Raw genomic sequence first — 12,500 nt, 5'->3', positions numbered from 1 at the left:
GGGCGGCATTATCGGTTAAGTAAGGGGAGGAAATGCAAACGGTTCCAGACGACCCGCCGAACAGGATTTCCACCCGGCCCTCCTTTCCTGAACTCTCACCCACAAGCTGGACTTGAGGGGCTGGAAGTAAAAAAAAAAAAAAATGCAATAGAATAAAGAAAAAAATCTTATCTTTTTGTTTCTGAAATACATACATAGGCGTAAGGAAGACTTTTTATAAAAAAGAAAAAAAGAAAAGATTAGTTCTCAGTGGACGGTGAGTTTTCTCAATCGTTGTTGAAGTTTGAAATGCTCTGCAAGAGAAAAATCAATGAATAAATAAATAAACAGATATACAAATAGATAATGAATGGATAACTAAACAAACGAACAAACACCACCAGCAACAGCAACAACATAACCAACAGCAACAACAACAACCGAAAACGGCTTAGTGATCTGGACAGATTCAATTTTTAACAGACATCACTTTGTGACATCCAGTTGGGTGTGCAGGCAGTGGGAACACGGATTCCTGTTAGGTTCTGGACATTGTAGCGACCAGAGAGTACAAAACAAACACTGGACACCCGAGCGAATTCCAGTTTTCCTGTGAACGCCATTGTGTGTTGTATATTCAAGTATCATCGTGTCCATGTCCTCATTTTTTTTTCTTTTAACTCACTCAGTACGGCCAGTCCTCTCTTCTCCTCTACACAGACCCCTCGGATGTCCAGTGGGTGTCTGAATGACCCAACCTTTAACTTCCGTCGTCAGAACCGTGGTATTCTTTGTCAACATTCACCTCTTCAGTGTAAGAGCGTTTCGCTTGCAATATTTTGATGATGGTAATTGGGATGAAACGCTGTTAACGTCGTCTCTTTCGCCGTTCGTATGGAGAGAGTTAAAAGGACTTTCCACATTTAGACGTCATACCTACTGCTTCATATATATACAATATATATATAATATATATTATACATTACATTATATATATATTTCATTATCCCATTATATAGATAGATAGATAGATAGGTAGATAAATAGATAAGTAAATAAATACCATGAATTAGCAGATAGATAGGTAGGTAGATAAATAGATAAGTAAATAAATACCATGAATTAGCCTGAGGAAATTAATATATGCCGAAAAATCGATTGTATCGTTTTGTGAGAAATAGTGAAAACCAAAATCGCTGTATTTGGAATGAACGACATGTTGCCTTCCGCAAACCGTATCAGCTTGAAACAGATTTGTCGCCATCATCACAAGTAAAATGTATGTGTATTTGTCTGCGCTGAGATCTCAGCGTTAGTTTAAATCTCACTACTTTTCTCACAAATCTTTAAATATTGTGTTTTTTTAATTGTTGTTTTCTTGTTGCTTTTTTACCCTCTATCAAATTTGAAGTTGGAACCAATGGATTCAAAACATGCATATCATTTATTTATAAGACCTTTTTTTCTAAACTGATCAGGACTGTTTGTTCAGACTTTCTTTTACAAAACTGAAGAAGGAATTTCAGTCGTATCTCTAGATATGATCAGTATGATAACAGTAATTATTGTGGCGGACACACAGTTCCAAACACATCAACCAAACCATATCCGTACTGCTTTAGGGACTTTTTGTGACTTTTTAACACAGTTACTGTCAGATTCGCCAAGCAAACAGCACGCTTTCTAAAAACTGACAATCCATATGTTTCTCCCAGGTTATCAAACATTGCAGTTTATATCATCTCTTCCAACTCCTCTTACACCTGTCTTCTGGTCATGAAGTCTTCAGATCCACGCAGATGTACTTGGCTGCTTCTAGTTTACCCCTCAATTAGAATATGCATGAGGTACAAGAGTACAGCGTTGTTGGCATTTCAAAAATACCAAAGCTTTGTATTTCGTGTGCTTGTTGTCTTTTCATATCAGTGTTATCAGACGATAGAGGAAATGAGACAAGACAAGACAAGACAAGACAAGAAACAAGCCAAGACAAGAAACAAGACAAGACAAGATAAGATACAACTTCGTCTGCAAAAGTCACAGACACTTATCTTTTGGCTCGAATACATGTACCACTAAACACCTAAAGCAACAATCACATTTGGAACATGACCCTTTCATTATCAAACCATGCACCACAACAATCGAACCTCAACCTCCCTCTCTCAGCATGAACTCACGATCATTGTCGTAGCAGAAGACGCCACCGTCATGAGGCCCGTAATAATATCTGCCGGAAGAGCATGTGGCGTTGCCCGCGGGACAGTTAAAGAGCGAGGTCTCCGACCCCAGGCAGTTGATCTCCCGCATGAGGAAGGGCCCGGTGAAGGAGGAGGACAGGCCGTAGACCTGGCCTTTGTTGAAGCCCAGCTGCCTGCAGACCACCTTGGCATCCAGGTCGTCCCAGTACGTGGAGCAGACCCTGCCCCTGACCCCGTTCTGGTAGACCCTCACGTGTCCTGAGGAGTTGGCGTAGTCCCCTATCCCTCCTTGAAGACTGATGCTTCTATCTGTTTGACAGGTTAAAAAAAAGGAGTATATTCAACTAGACACGACCTATCATCAAAACCAGTTTTGTACAGAATAACTCAACAATGAAAAAAAAAAGCACACTAACAAACAACAACAACAAAACCAGGTACAAGTAAATAATTTCGTTGTCATATACAGCAACAACAACAACAACCTCATCATCAACAACATCATCAACAACAACAACATCATCAACGACAACATCATCATCATCATCAACAACAACAACAACAACATCATTATCAACAATAACAACAACAACAACAACATCATCATCAACAACAACAACAACATCAACAGCAACATCATCAACAACAACATCATCAACAACAAAAACAACAGTATCAACATCAACAACAGCAACAACAACATTAAAATTAAAGTAGTGACCAGCCGCCGTGGCGAAGTGGTTAGCGTCGCGGACTGACGGCTGGGAGGACACGGGTTCGAATCCCAGCGGAGGTGGGTTTTTCGGCCCTTGGCCGGCTCCTACCCAGAGTTGAGTGTGCTGTGGGCTTAAATGGGGAGACTGGGACCACACAGTCGAGTGTCATCCACTTCAAGGATGCGTCTTTGGGTGTGTTGCTCTAAATACCTGACCAACACTGCAAGTGTCTGTATCTCTCGGGCCTGGTTAACGCCAGGATATCATTATGACAGGAAGCGTAGAGTACAGCCTTGTCACGCAGTCCCAAACCAAAATGGACCTCCATAGCAACATCGTCATCATCATCGTCATCCTCCTCCTCCTTCATCGTCATCAATATAAACAAAATAGTCTCAAAGTCTGTGGCCTTTCATGCCCTGCTCTCATGGTGACCTGTTTCGATACCCCTCCACTTCCGTGCTTGGGGTGAGTCCTGTCAATGTCGTCAGTGTCGGCAGATTCATGGGGGGGGGGGTGGGGGGGGGGCTGTTGTTTGAGGGACGTGGTGGCGGTCTCCACTCTGGGAGAGACGCTCACTCAGTCTGGCTCCGCGACTAAGCCATTATTGTCGTTAGTAGGGGGCTTAGTAGGTGGTGTCCTCAGTACGTTAAAACAGAACAGGCACCACAGAACACCACCGAAGTGACTTAGCAGCAGTGCAGGGTCTCCTCTGGTGTGTGGCCTCCAGGCGGCCTAACATCGATGGTTCCCTGTGGACTGCCGACGCTGGAACTGCGACGGACAAACCCGGGTGTGGCCGTGTATAGGGGAATCTAAATGAGCGGCGTGGGAGTAATGCCACTGAAACGGCGCAGATGATGGGGCAGAAAAAAAAGAAGAAAAAAAGTAGTGAAACACGAGAACCAGTATGCTACCATCATATTGCTAGAAAACGGTGCCAATTTTCACTCTGACGTAGTTCTTTCACTGACTTGAATCCAGAGAGCCATTGTAGCAGTGGACAGCGGCGTAGCTGGTGTAGCGGCTGGTGTAGCAGATGCCGGTTCCGATGGTGCAGTTGAAGACGGAGGTCTCATTGCCAGAACAACTTAAGGTCCTCCAGGATGAATAGTAGGAGCCACTGAAGGTCCCGTAAGATCCTGGAACCACAGTAACATTTGGGACTAACTTTTGCATCGATGTCAAGAAGACACAAGCGCCTGGACAAAGGACTGATATACTCCTGTAGTTTTTGCATCGAGATTACCAACGCCTGGATGCAGATTAAGATATGGGACTGCGCTATACTGCCGTCGCTTTTGCAAGGCGATAAAAGAGAGGGTAAGGCCTTTAAAAATATCAAAAATAGGAGTGTAAGCATGCTGCCATCGGGGTATTACAACGGAAGTTGGGGACAAAAACACGATGTTCCGAAACCTTTTGAGGAAATAAGGCCGCGAACTAAAAATCGGCGTCCTGAGAATAAAATAGTCCATAAACACTGAGCTATGTAATACGCATCGCTTCGTTTGTGCCAATCGAATTCCGATTCTGTCCCTTTTGGCCAATGGTTGCATGCACTCAGAGATTAGACATACTACCCAGAACATCCCATCTTAGTTGGTCTTTTACTTGTTTCTATTTTGATTGATTAATGGATGGATGGATGGATAGATCGATTATTTATCTATTAATTACTTAATTACTTAATCACTTAATCACTTACTTACTTAATCACTTACTTACTTAATTAATTAATTAACTAACTTATTTATTTATCTATTTATGCACTTACGCATTTATTCATTCATTCATTCGTTTTTCATTCATTCATCCATTATCTAATTATTTATTTATTCATTTATTTATTTACTTATTTGTTTATTTATTTATTCATCTATTCACCCGTTGGAAGGACTCGTCCGTTCTGAAACCCGTTGTCTCTGCAGACGACTCCAGCCTCCGTGTCGTCAAATCCGGTGCTACAGATGGTGAGTGTCCTCCGCTGGGTGATGAGCTGCACGATGCCATTGCTGTGGTCCCCCTGCCTCAGTGCCACTGAAACCAGGCATCAGTGGTGTACGTGATGATTTTGTATTTGTATTTGTATTTCTTTTTATCACAACAGATTTCTCTGTGTGAAATTCGGGCTGCTCTCCCCAGGGAGAGCGCGTCGCTACACTACAGCGCCACCCATTTTTTTGTATTTTTTCCTGCGTGCAGTTTTATTTGTTTTTCCTATCGCAGTGGATTTTTCTACAGAATTTTGCCAGGAACAACCCTTTTGTTGCCGTGGGTTCTTTTACGTGCGCTAAGTGCATGCTGCACACGGGACCTCGGTTTATCGTCTCATCCGAATCCGATACCATGATGATATGGATATTTACATAGCGCCTATCCTCGGTCGGAGACCAAGCTCTAAGCGCTTTACAAACATGGGGTCATTTACACAACAGGCTGCCTATTTAGGTAGAACCGACTGGCAGCTGCCATTGGGCGCTCATCATTCGTCTCCTGTGTCATTCAATCAGATTTCAGGCACGCACACATACACACTCAGCCATGTAACATTTTACGTGTATAACCGTTTTGTTTATTTACACCGCCATGTAAGCAACCATACTCTGTTTACGGGGGTGTGCATGCTGGGTATGTTCTTGGCTCCATAACCCACCGAACGCTGACATGGATTACAGGATCTTTAACGTGCGTATTTGATCTTCTGCGTGCGTATACACATGAAGGGGGTTCAGGCACTTAACAGGTCTGCGCATATGTTGACGCGGAAGATCGGAAAAATCTCCACCCAATACCCACCAGGCGCCGTCACCGAGATTCGAGCCAGACACCCTCAGATTGAAAGTCCAACGCTTTAACCACTCGGCTGTTGCGTCCGGTGCAGGCGCTATTTTTTTATGTTTATTGTTGTCATCATCGGTAGACATTGCGGTCTATACCAAAGCACGCAAGTTACTAAGTAAAGCCACCACCTTTTTTTTCAGAGTCATCCTTTGGGGCAAATAACCCAACCACACTTTCCCCCCACACCCCCACACCCTCTCTCTCTGTGTAGGGACGTACCGTGTCCATGGCAGTAGACGGAGGCATCTTTGTTGTGTGTGTTGCAGCGGTCATTGGAACGGAGCCATCCATCACTGCGGCACTGCAGCAGACTGCCCTCGTTACCTCTGCACTGCACGTTGTTCAGGGCCACCTGACCGCTGCCTCGTCCGTAGTGAGACGACTGCACACACACACACACACACACACACACACACACACACAGAGGTATCCTTCCATTCAAGGCTAAAATATCATACAATAAAGGATTGTTCATGCACAAAATCCTCCATGGCAACGCTCCATCCTATCGGACAAATATGTTTAGTTTTAATAATTATCGACATTCACATAACTCTTCCATTTACTACTATCTTTTTATGTAAATCAAGCCTTGCATATTCAGGAGGGGGTGGGGGTGGTGGTTATGGAATCATATCCCAGAAACTTTAAAAACAGAATCGATTTTTCAAAAATTCAAATCTAACTTACTAATGTACCTAATGAATCTTTCAAACTTGACACCTCTTTATCCTAAAATGTACTGATTATGTTCCAATATCAATAATATTTTATGAATATAGAAAATGATGCTTGCTAGAAATTCATTTCCCTTGTCCCATTTATGTCAATCTATCTCTCTTCCTTTAATGATTTGATCTTTTCAACGATAATCTGTCGTGTCGCACTTAATTCGGTAATGCACATGCTTTCATTTATGCCTTTTATTTTCATACGTAATTGTGTGTGTGTGTGTGTGTGTGTGTGTGTGTGTGTGTTTTGCATTTGCTTTTTTTCCCGCATTTCTTCTTTGCCTTTGAGGGCTGGATGTAAAAAAAAAAAAAAAAAAAAAAAAATAAAAAAGCAGCTGTGCTTACTCCACTACCCTCGTGAAATAAAAATTCGTTTCTTTTCGTTTCCTTTTCATTCCATTTAATAAATTTCAGGATGTTGTGTCTGCCAGTTATATATATATATATATATATATATATATATATATATATATATATATATATATATATAATGTTTGTTTGTTTGTTGTTGTTGTTGTGTTGTTGTTGTAATTCTCGTCGATATCTGTGGGTATAGACGAACTGTGGATAAGAAAGGAGGAGATACGTTGACTACTCTTTCCTACGCATCCTGCCTTGTGGTGGTGTGTGACCACAAATGGAACAGGTGTATGAGCCGGCACCACCGAAACGAAAGAGCATTGAACACGTAGACATTGTCCTCCTCCTCCTTCTCCTCCTCCTTCTTCTTCTTCTTCTCCTTCTTTCTTTCTTTGTTTCTTTTTCCATTCATTTCTAATATGACTTTATTCATTCATTTTTCTTTTCTTCCCCGTTGTTTTGTTCTTGTGGAGTTGTTCATCTATTTATTTATCTATTTAGTCATTTATTTATTTATTTATCCATTCATTCATTTATTTATTTACTTATCTATTTATCTATTCATCTATTTATGTTTAACCTAACTTTATACATTTTTCTTTTCTTCCCCGTTGTCTTTTTTTTTTCTTGTAGATTGATTGATTGATAGGTTGATTGATCAATTGATTTACATATTTATCTATTTATTTTAATCTAACTCATTCATTTTTCTTTTCTTCCCGGCTGTCGTTTTATTCTTGTGGTCTTATTTATTCATTTGTTCGTTTACTTAGTTATTCATTTTAATCTAACTTTATTTTCATATATATTTCTTTTCTTCCTCGTTGTCGACTTGTTCCTGCGGACAGTACCTTGACGGCCTTGCCGTCGGCGTAGCCCAGGCTTCTGCAGACGACAGAGGCATCGTTGTTGGACCAGCTGTCGTCACACACCGTGTACCTGGACCCGTCCACCACCACCTCCACCCGTCCGTGACTGCCGTCACTGCCCCCTACCAGCTGCACCACTGGGGCGGCTGGACAGATGATAATGATGGACATTGATACAGCTTTGCATTTCCTTCCTCACCCTCCCACCTCCCCATCAATACTCCTCTCCACCCCCCCAACACCCCCCCCCCCCGACACTCCCCCCCCCCCCACACACACACAGAAGTACATGCCAAAAGCAACAACAACAACAACAAAACCATTCACGCAACTGAGCATTGGAAAACCACACACACACACACCTGTGACGCCCTCCAGAAAACGCATCCCTGCAACACGCACTCAGGCACACGAACACACGGACACTCACCAGCACCCCGCCACACACACACACACACACACACACACACACACACACACACACACACACACACACACACGGCAAACAGCCTCTCCACAACAAAACATGCACCCAAAACCAGATCACACCAAGATTAAAAACAACAACAACAAAAAACAACAACAACAACAAAAACTGCTGTTACTGCTGTTGGAAAAGGTGTTTTCAGAGCAGACTTAAATGATTACAGCGAGACAGAATGAAACACATTTTCTGGTAATTTGTTCCACGATGACGGATCCTGGAAAGAAAAAGATCTTTGACCCTGCTCAACACAATCAACCCACCCGACCTGTAGCACAGGGCATACTGGGGATAGTAGCTGTACAATACAATGCAATACAACACAACACAATACAATCAACCTACCAGAGCTGTAGCACAGGGCATATTGGGGATAGTTGCTGTACAACACAACACAACACAACACCACACCACACACCACGACACACCACACCAAACCACACCACACCACACCACGACACACCGCACCACACCACACCACACTACACCACACCACACCACACCACACCAAACCACACCACCCCACACCACACCACACCACGACACACCACACCACACCACACCACGACACACCACACCACGACACACCACACCACACCACGACACACCACGACACACCACACCACGACACACCACACCACGACACACCACACCACACAACACAACACACCACACAACACAACACAACACCACACCACACCACACCACACCACACCACACCACCGCACCGCATCGCACCGCACCGCAACACACCACACCACACCTCACCACACAACACCACACCACACAACACAACACAACACACAACACACAACACAACACAGCACAACACAACACAACACGGACAACCTACCCGAGCTGTAGCACAGGGCATACTGGGGAGAGTAGCAGTACCCGCGGGACCCCCATGGAGGCACCACACACTGCTCCAGGCTGCTCTCAGCACCGCTGCAGTTCAGAGTCCTCACCCACGGGCTGCCTTGGAACACGTTGCGTGTGGGGGTGCTCAGTCTGATGTCAAATCAAATCAAATCAAATGAGTTTTTTTCATTTTATAACCAAGCCGACGGAAGAGTCGTCATTTCTAAGAACACGTTGCTTCTGTGAGTACCCCAGTCCGATGTCGAATCAAATCAAATGAAAACAAATCATTTTCTTTATTATCATAAACAAGCCGACTGTAGAGTGGTCATTTCAAGGCTGATTATCTGTTCGTCAGTTATTAAAAATCATTAGAAGAGACACCCCCCTCTCCCTGCAAAAAAGAGGGGGGAAAATTTGAAATATCGATTCATGCACGTTTCGCTCAGTCCACGCAAATAAATTAATTAAATCGATCAAAACCAATATCGATTTCTTATCGGAACTGAAAAGGGGTATCTGAAGGAACATCCCAAGAACAGGATCTTCATTGACTTTGTTGAAAATGTGTGTGTGGCAGATCTTATGCTGGTCCCAGCTGTCGTTCTGAAGATGCTGTGTATGTCTGATGCCAGACCGGTAAAGGAAATGATTGGTCAGTCTTGCCAAGTGATGAGGCTGGGCAAGTGTGTGTGTGTGTGTGTGTGTGTGTGTGTGTGTGTGTGTGTGTGTGTGTGTGTGTGTGTGTGTGTGTGTGTGTGTGTGTGTGTGTGTGTGTGTGTGTGTGTGTGTAATCATAAGCTGGATATAGAAACCGGGAGACACAAAGGAATACCACGAGAGTTACGGCTTCGTAAGGTTTGTAACATGTCTGTGACTGGGGATGAGTTCCAGTTTATAATGGAATATCCCAATAATGATCAGCTGAGAAAAAGATATGTTCCTAAAAAACGATTTGTCTCCTAAATCGGTTTTTGACTTTTGTAATATGCTCAAAAGAGACAATAAAGTCATTCTAGCTGTAAGTAAGATGACTAGATTTGTAAATGTTATCTAGCTACACTTTTGGAGTTAAAAGACATTTGTATTTTCCTAACTTTTATGCGATATTTTTGTGTATTTGGAAATGATTGTTCTGGGCATGAAAACAGTATTTTGCAGTAACCCTCTGTCTGTCTCTCTTTGTGTGTGTGTGTGTGTGTGTGTGTGTGTGTGTGTGTGTGTGTGTGTGTGTGTGTGTGTGTGTGTGTGTGTGTGTGTGCGCGCGCGGAAGGTGGGAGGTGGACTCTGACAGCTGAAAGGGCGGTGAGAGGAAGGGAAGAGAGAGGAGAGGGGGCGCAAGGACAAGGGAAGGATGGAACTTACACCACTCCCCCTCCTCTGCCGGTGATCTGTCGACAGGCCACGTCCGCCGCCGTGTCGTTCCAGGTGTCGCCGGCACACAGCGACCCCCAAGCCCCCAGGTGCCGCACCTCCACCCTGCCCCACGTGGACGAAGAGCTGTTCGTCAGGCGAATCCCGAAAGCTGAGGGAAACACACAGTCAACGTGCATGTTTATGATATATGTATGTGTATTTGTTTATGATGGTGATTATGATTATGATGATGATGTTGACGATGATGATGATGATGTTGACGATGATAATTATAACGATGATGATGATGATGCTACCACTACTACTACTGATGATGATGATGTTGATTGCTACTGCTTTTGCCACCACCACCACCACCACCACCACTACTACTACTACTACTGATTATGATGATGACGATGATGATGATGTTGTTAATGATGCTTCTGCGACCACCACCACCACCGCTACTACTACTACTACTACTACTACTACTACTACTAACAGCAGCAACAACAATAACAACAACAACAACAATAATAATAACAACAACAACAATAACAACAACACACAACAACAACAGCAATAATAATAATGATAACAACAACAACAATAATGATAATAATAATAATAATAATAATAATAATAATAATACTAATAAAACAATAATGATATTATGTATCAAAGGGTTTGAAATACGCATTATATACATGCATTCATGTAAGACACAGTACACATAAACAAGCGTCTGCAAACACAAGCACGCAAATTCACCGCAAATTCACACACACACTATTACATACATACATACATACATCTCTCTCTCTCTCTCTCTCTCTCTCTCTCTCTCTCTCTCTCTATATATATATATATATATATATATATATGTGTGTGTGTGTGTGTGTGTGTGTGTGTGTGTGTAGAGAGAGAGAGAGAGAGAGAAAGAGTGAGAGAGAGAGACTATGCATGCACTACTACGCGCGGGAGGTTATGCTGCTGTTGCCTGGCAGATGCCGTGTAACGTGTATAGATTTCCGAGTCCGAACGCTGCAACACCTCCTTAAGAAACTGACACTGAAACTGAATTTGAAAACCAACCAGCACAGCACAGCACAGCACAACACAACACAGCACAACACAACAACACAACACAACACAGCACAGCACAGCACAGAACAACACAAACACAACACAACACAAGCACAGCACAAGCACAGCTTAAACGCAAGCACAGCACAAACACAGCACAACACAAACACAGCACAACACAACACAGCACAACACAACACAGCACAGAACAACAACACAGCACAACACAACACAACACAACACAGCACAGAACAACACAGCACAGAACAACACAAACACAAAAAACACAAACACAACACAGACACAACACAAGCACAATACAACACAACACAAACATAACACAAGCACAGCTTAATCACAAGCACAGCACAAACGCAGCACAACACAAACACAGCACAACACAACACAGCACAGAACAACAACACAGCACAACACAACACAACACAGCACAACACAGCACAGAACAACACAAACACAACACAACACAAAACACAAACACAGCACAACACAAACACAGCACGGCACGGCACGGCACAACACAGCACGCCACAACCACAACCACAACCACAACACAACACAATCTGCATCTGTACCGTATACCACGTCAACAAGAACCAGTTCTGGCACACCATAGCGCCATGGCCTGTCCGTTCACTCACTGTTGTCCACAGAATCCCTGGACTGCGTGTAGCAGATGGCAGACGCCGGAGACCCCCTGGAGAAGGAGGAGGAACAATACGACCTGGAGTAGGTGTAAGGGCAGGTGTCCAGTGAAGCCTCGCTGCCCGTGCAGCCCAGGCTGGACACTGTGCCCCACGTGGAGTAGCCACTGGTCAGCTGTCCGCAGCACAGCGCTTTGCCGTCCACGTAGCCCGCAGATCTGATTTAATTTTTTTTTTTTTTTTTTTTTTAGTAATGTTATTATTTCTTTTTCTGTTTAGTAGAAAATGGATAGTAGATAGTAGTAGACAGTAGATAGTAGCCTTTACCTTGCTCAACAAACGAATGTT

General features: G+C 43.3%; 1 protein-coding gene across 1 annotated transcript in view; it reads right to left on the bottom strand.

Annotated features, from left to right (window-relative positions):
• The window catches only part of LOC143297444 (scavenger receptor cysteine-rich domain-containing protein DMBT1-like), an 80,746-nt gene that overhangs the window by 50,895 nt on the left and 17,351 nt on the right, over nucleotides 1–12,500 (bottom strand). The window contains exons 5-13 of the mRNA XM_076609815.1: nucleotides 12,150–12,370; nucleotides 10,411–10,570; nucleotides 9,038–9,195; nucleotides 7,683–7,846; nucleotides 5,960–6,122; nucleotides 4,784–4,936; nucleotides 3,871–4,038; nucleotides 2,160–2,489; nucleotides 1–120 (exon numbers count right to left, since the gene is read on the bottom strand). The exon at nucleotides 1–120 is cut by the window's left edge and continues 46 nt beyond it. Of these exons, the coding sequence (XP_076465930.1) occupies nucleotides 1–120; nucleotides 2,160–2,489; nucleotides 3,871–4,038; nucleotides 4,784–4,936; nucleotides 5,960–6,122; nucleotides 7,683–7,846; nucleotides 9,038–9,195; nucleotides 10,411–10,570; nucleotides 12,150–12,370 (1,637 nt within the window). The remainder of the gene's footprint in view (nucleotides 121–2,159; nucleotides 2,490–3,870; nucleotides 4,039–4,783; nucleotides 4,937–5,959; nucleotides 6,123–7,682; nucleotides 7,847–9,037; nucleotides 9,196–10,410; nucleotides 10,571–12,149; nucleotides 12,371–12,500) is intronic.

The sequence above is a fragment of the Babylonia areolata genome, chromosome 22 (genome assembly GCF_041734735.1).
Source record: "Babylonia areolata isolate BAREFJ2019XMU chromosome 22, ASM4173473v1, whole genome shotgun sequence".
Lineage (NCBI taxonomy): Eukaryota > Metazoa > Mollusca > Gastropoda > Neogastropoda > Buccinidae > Babylonia > Babylonia areolata.
This window is presented reverse-complemented; position numbering and strand designations above follow the sequence as displayed.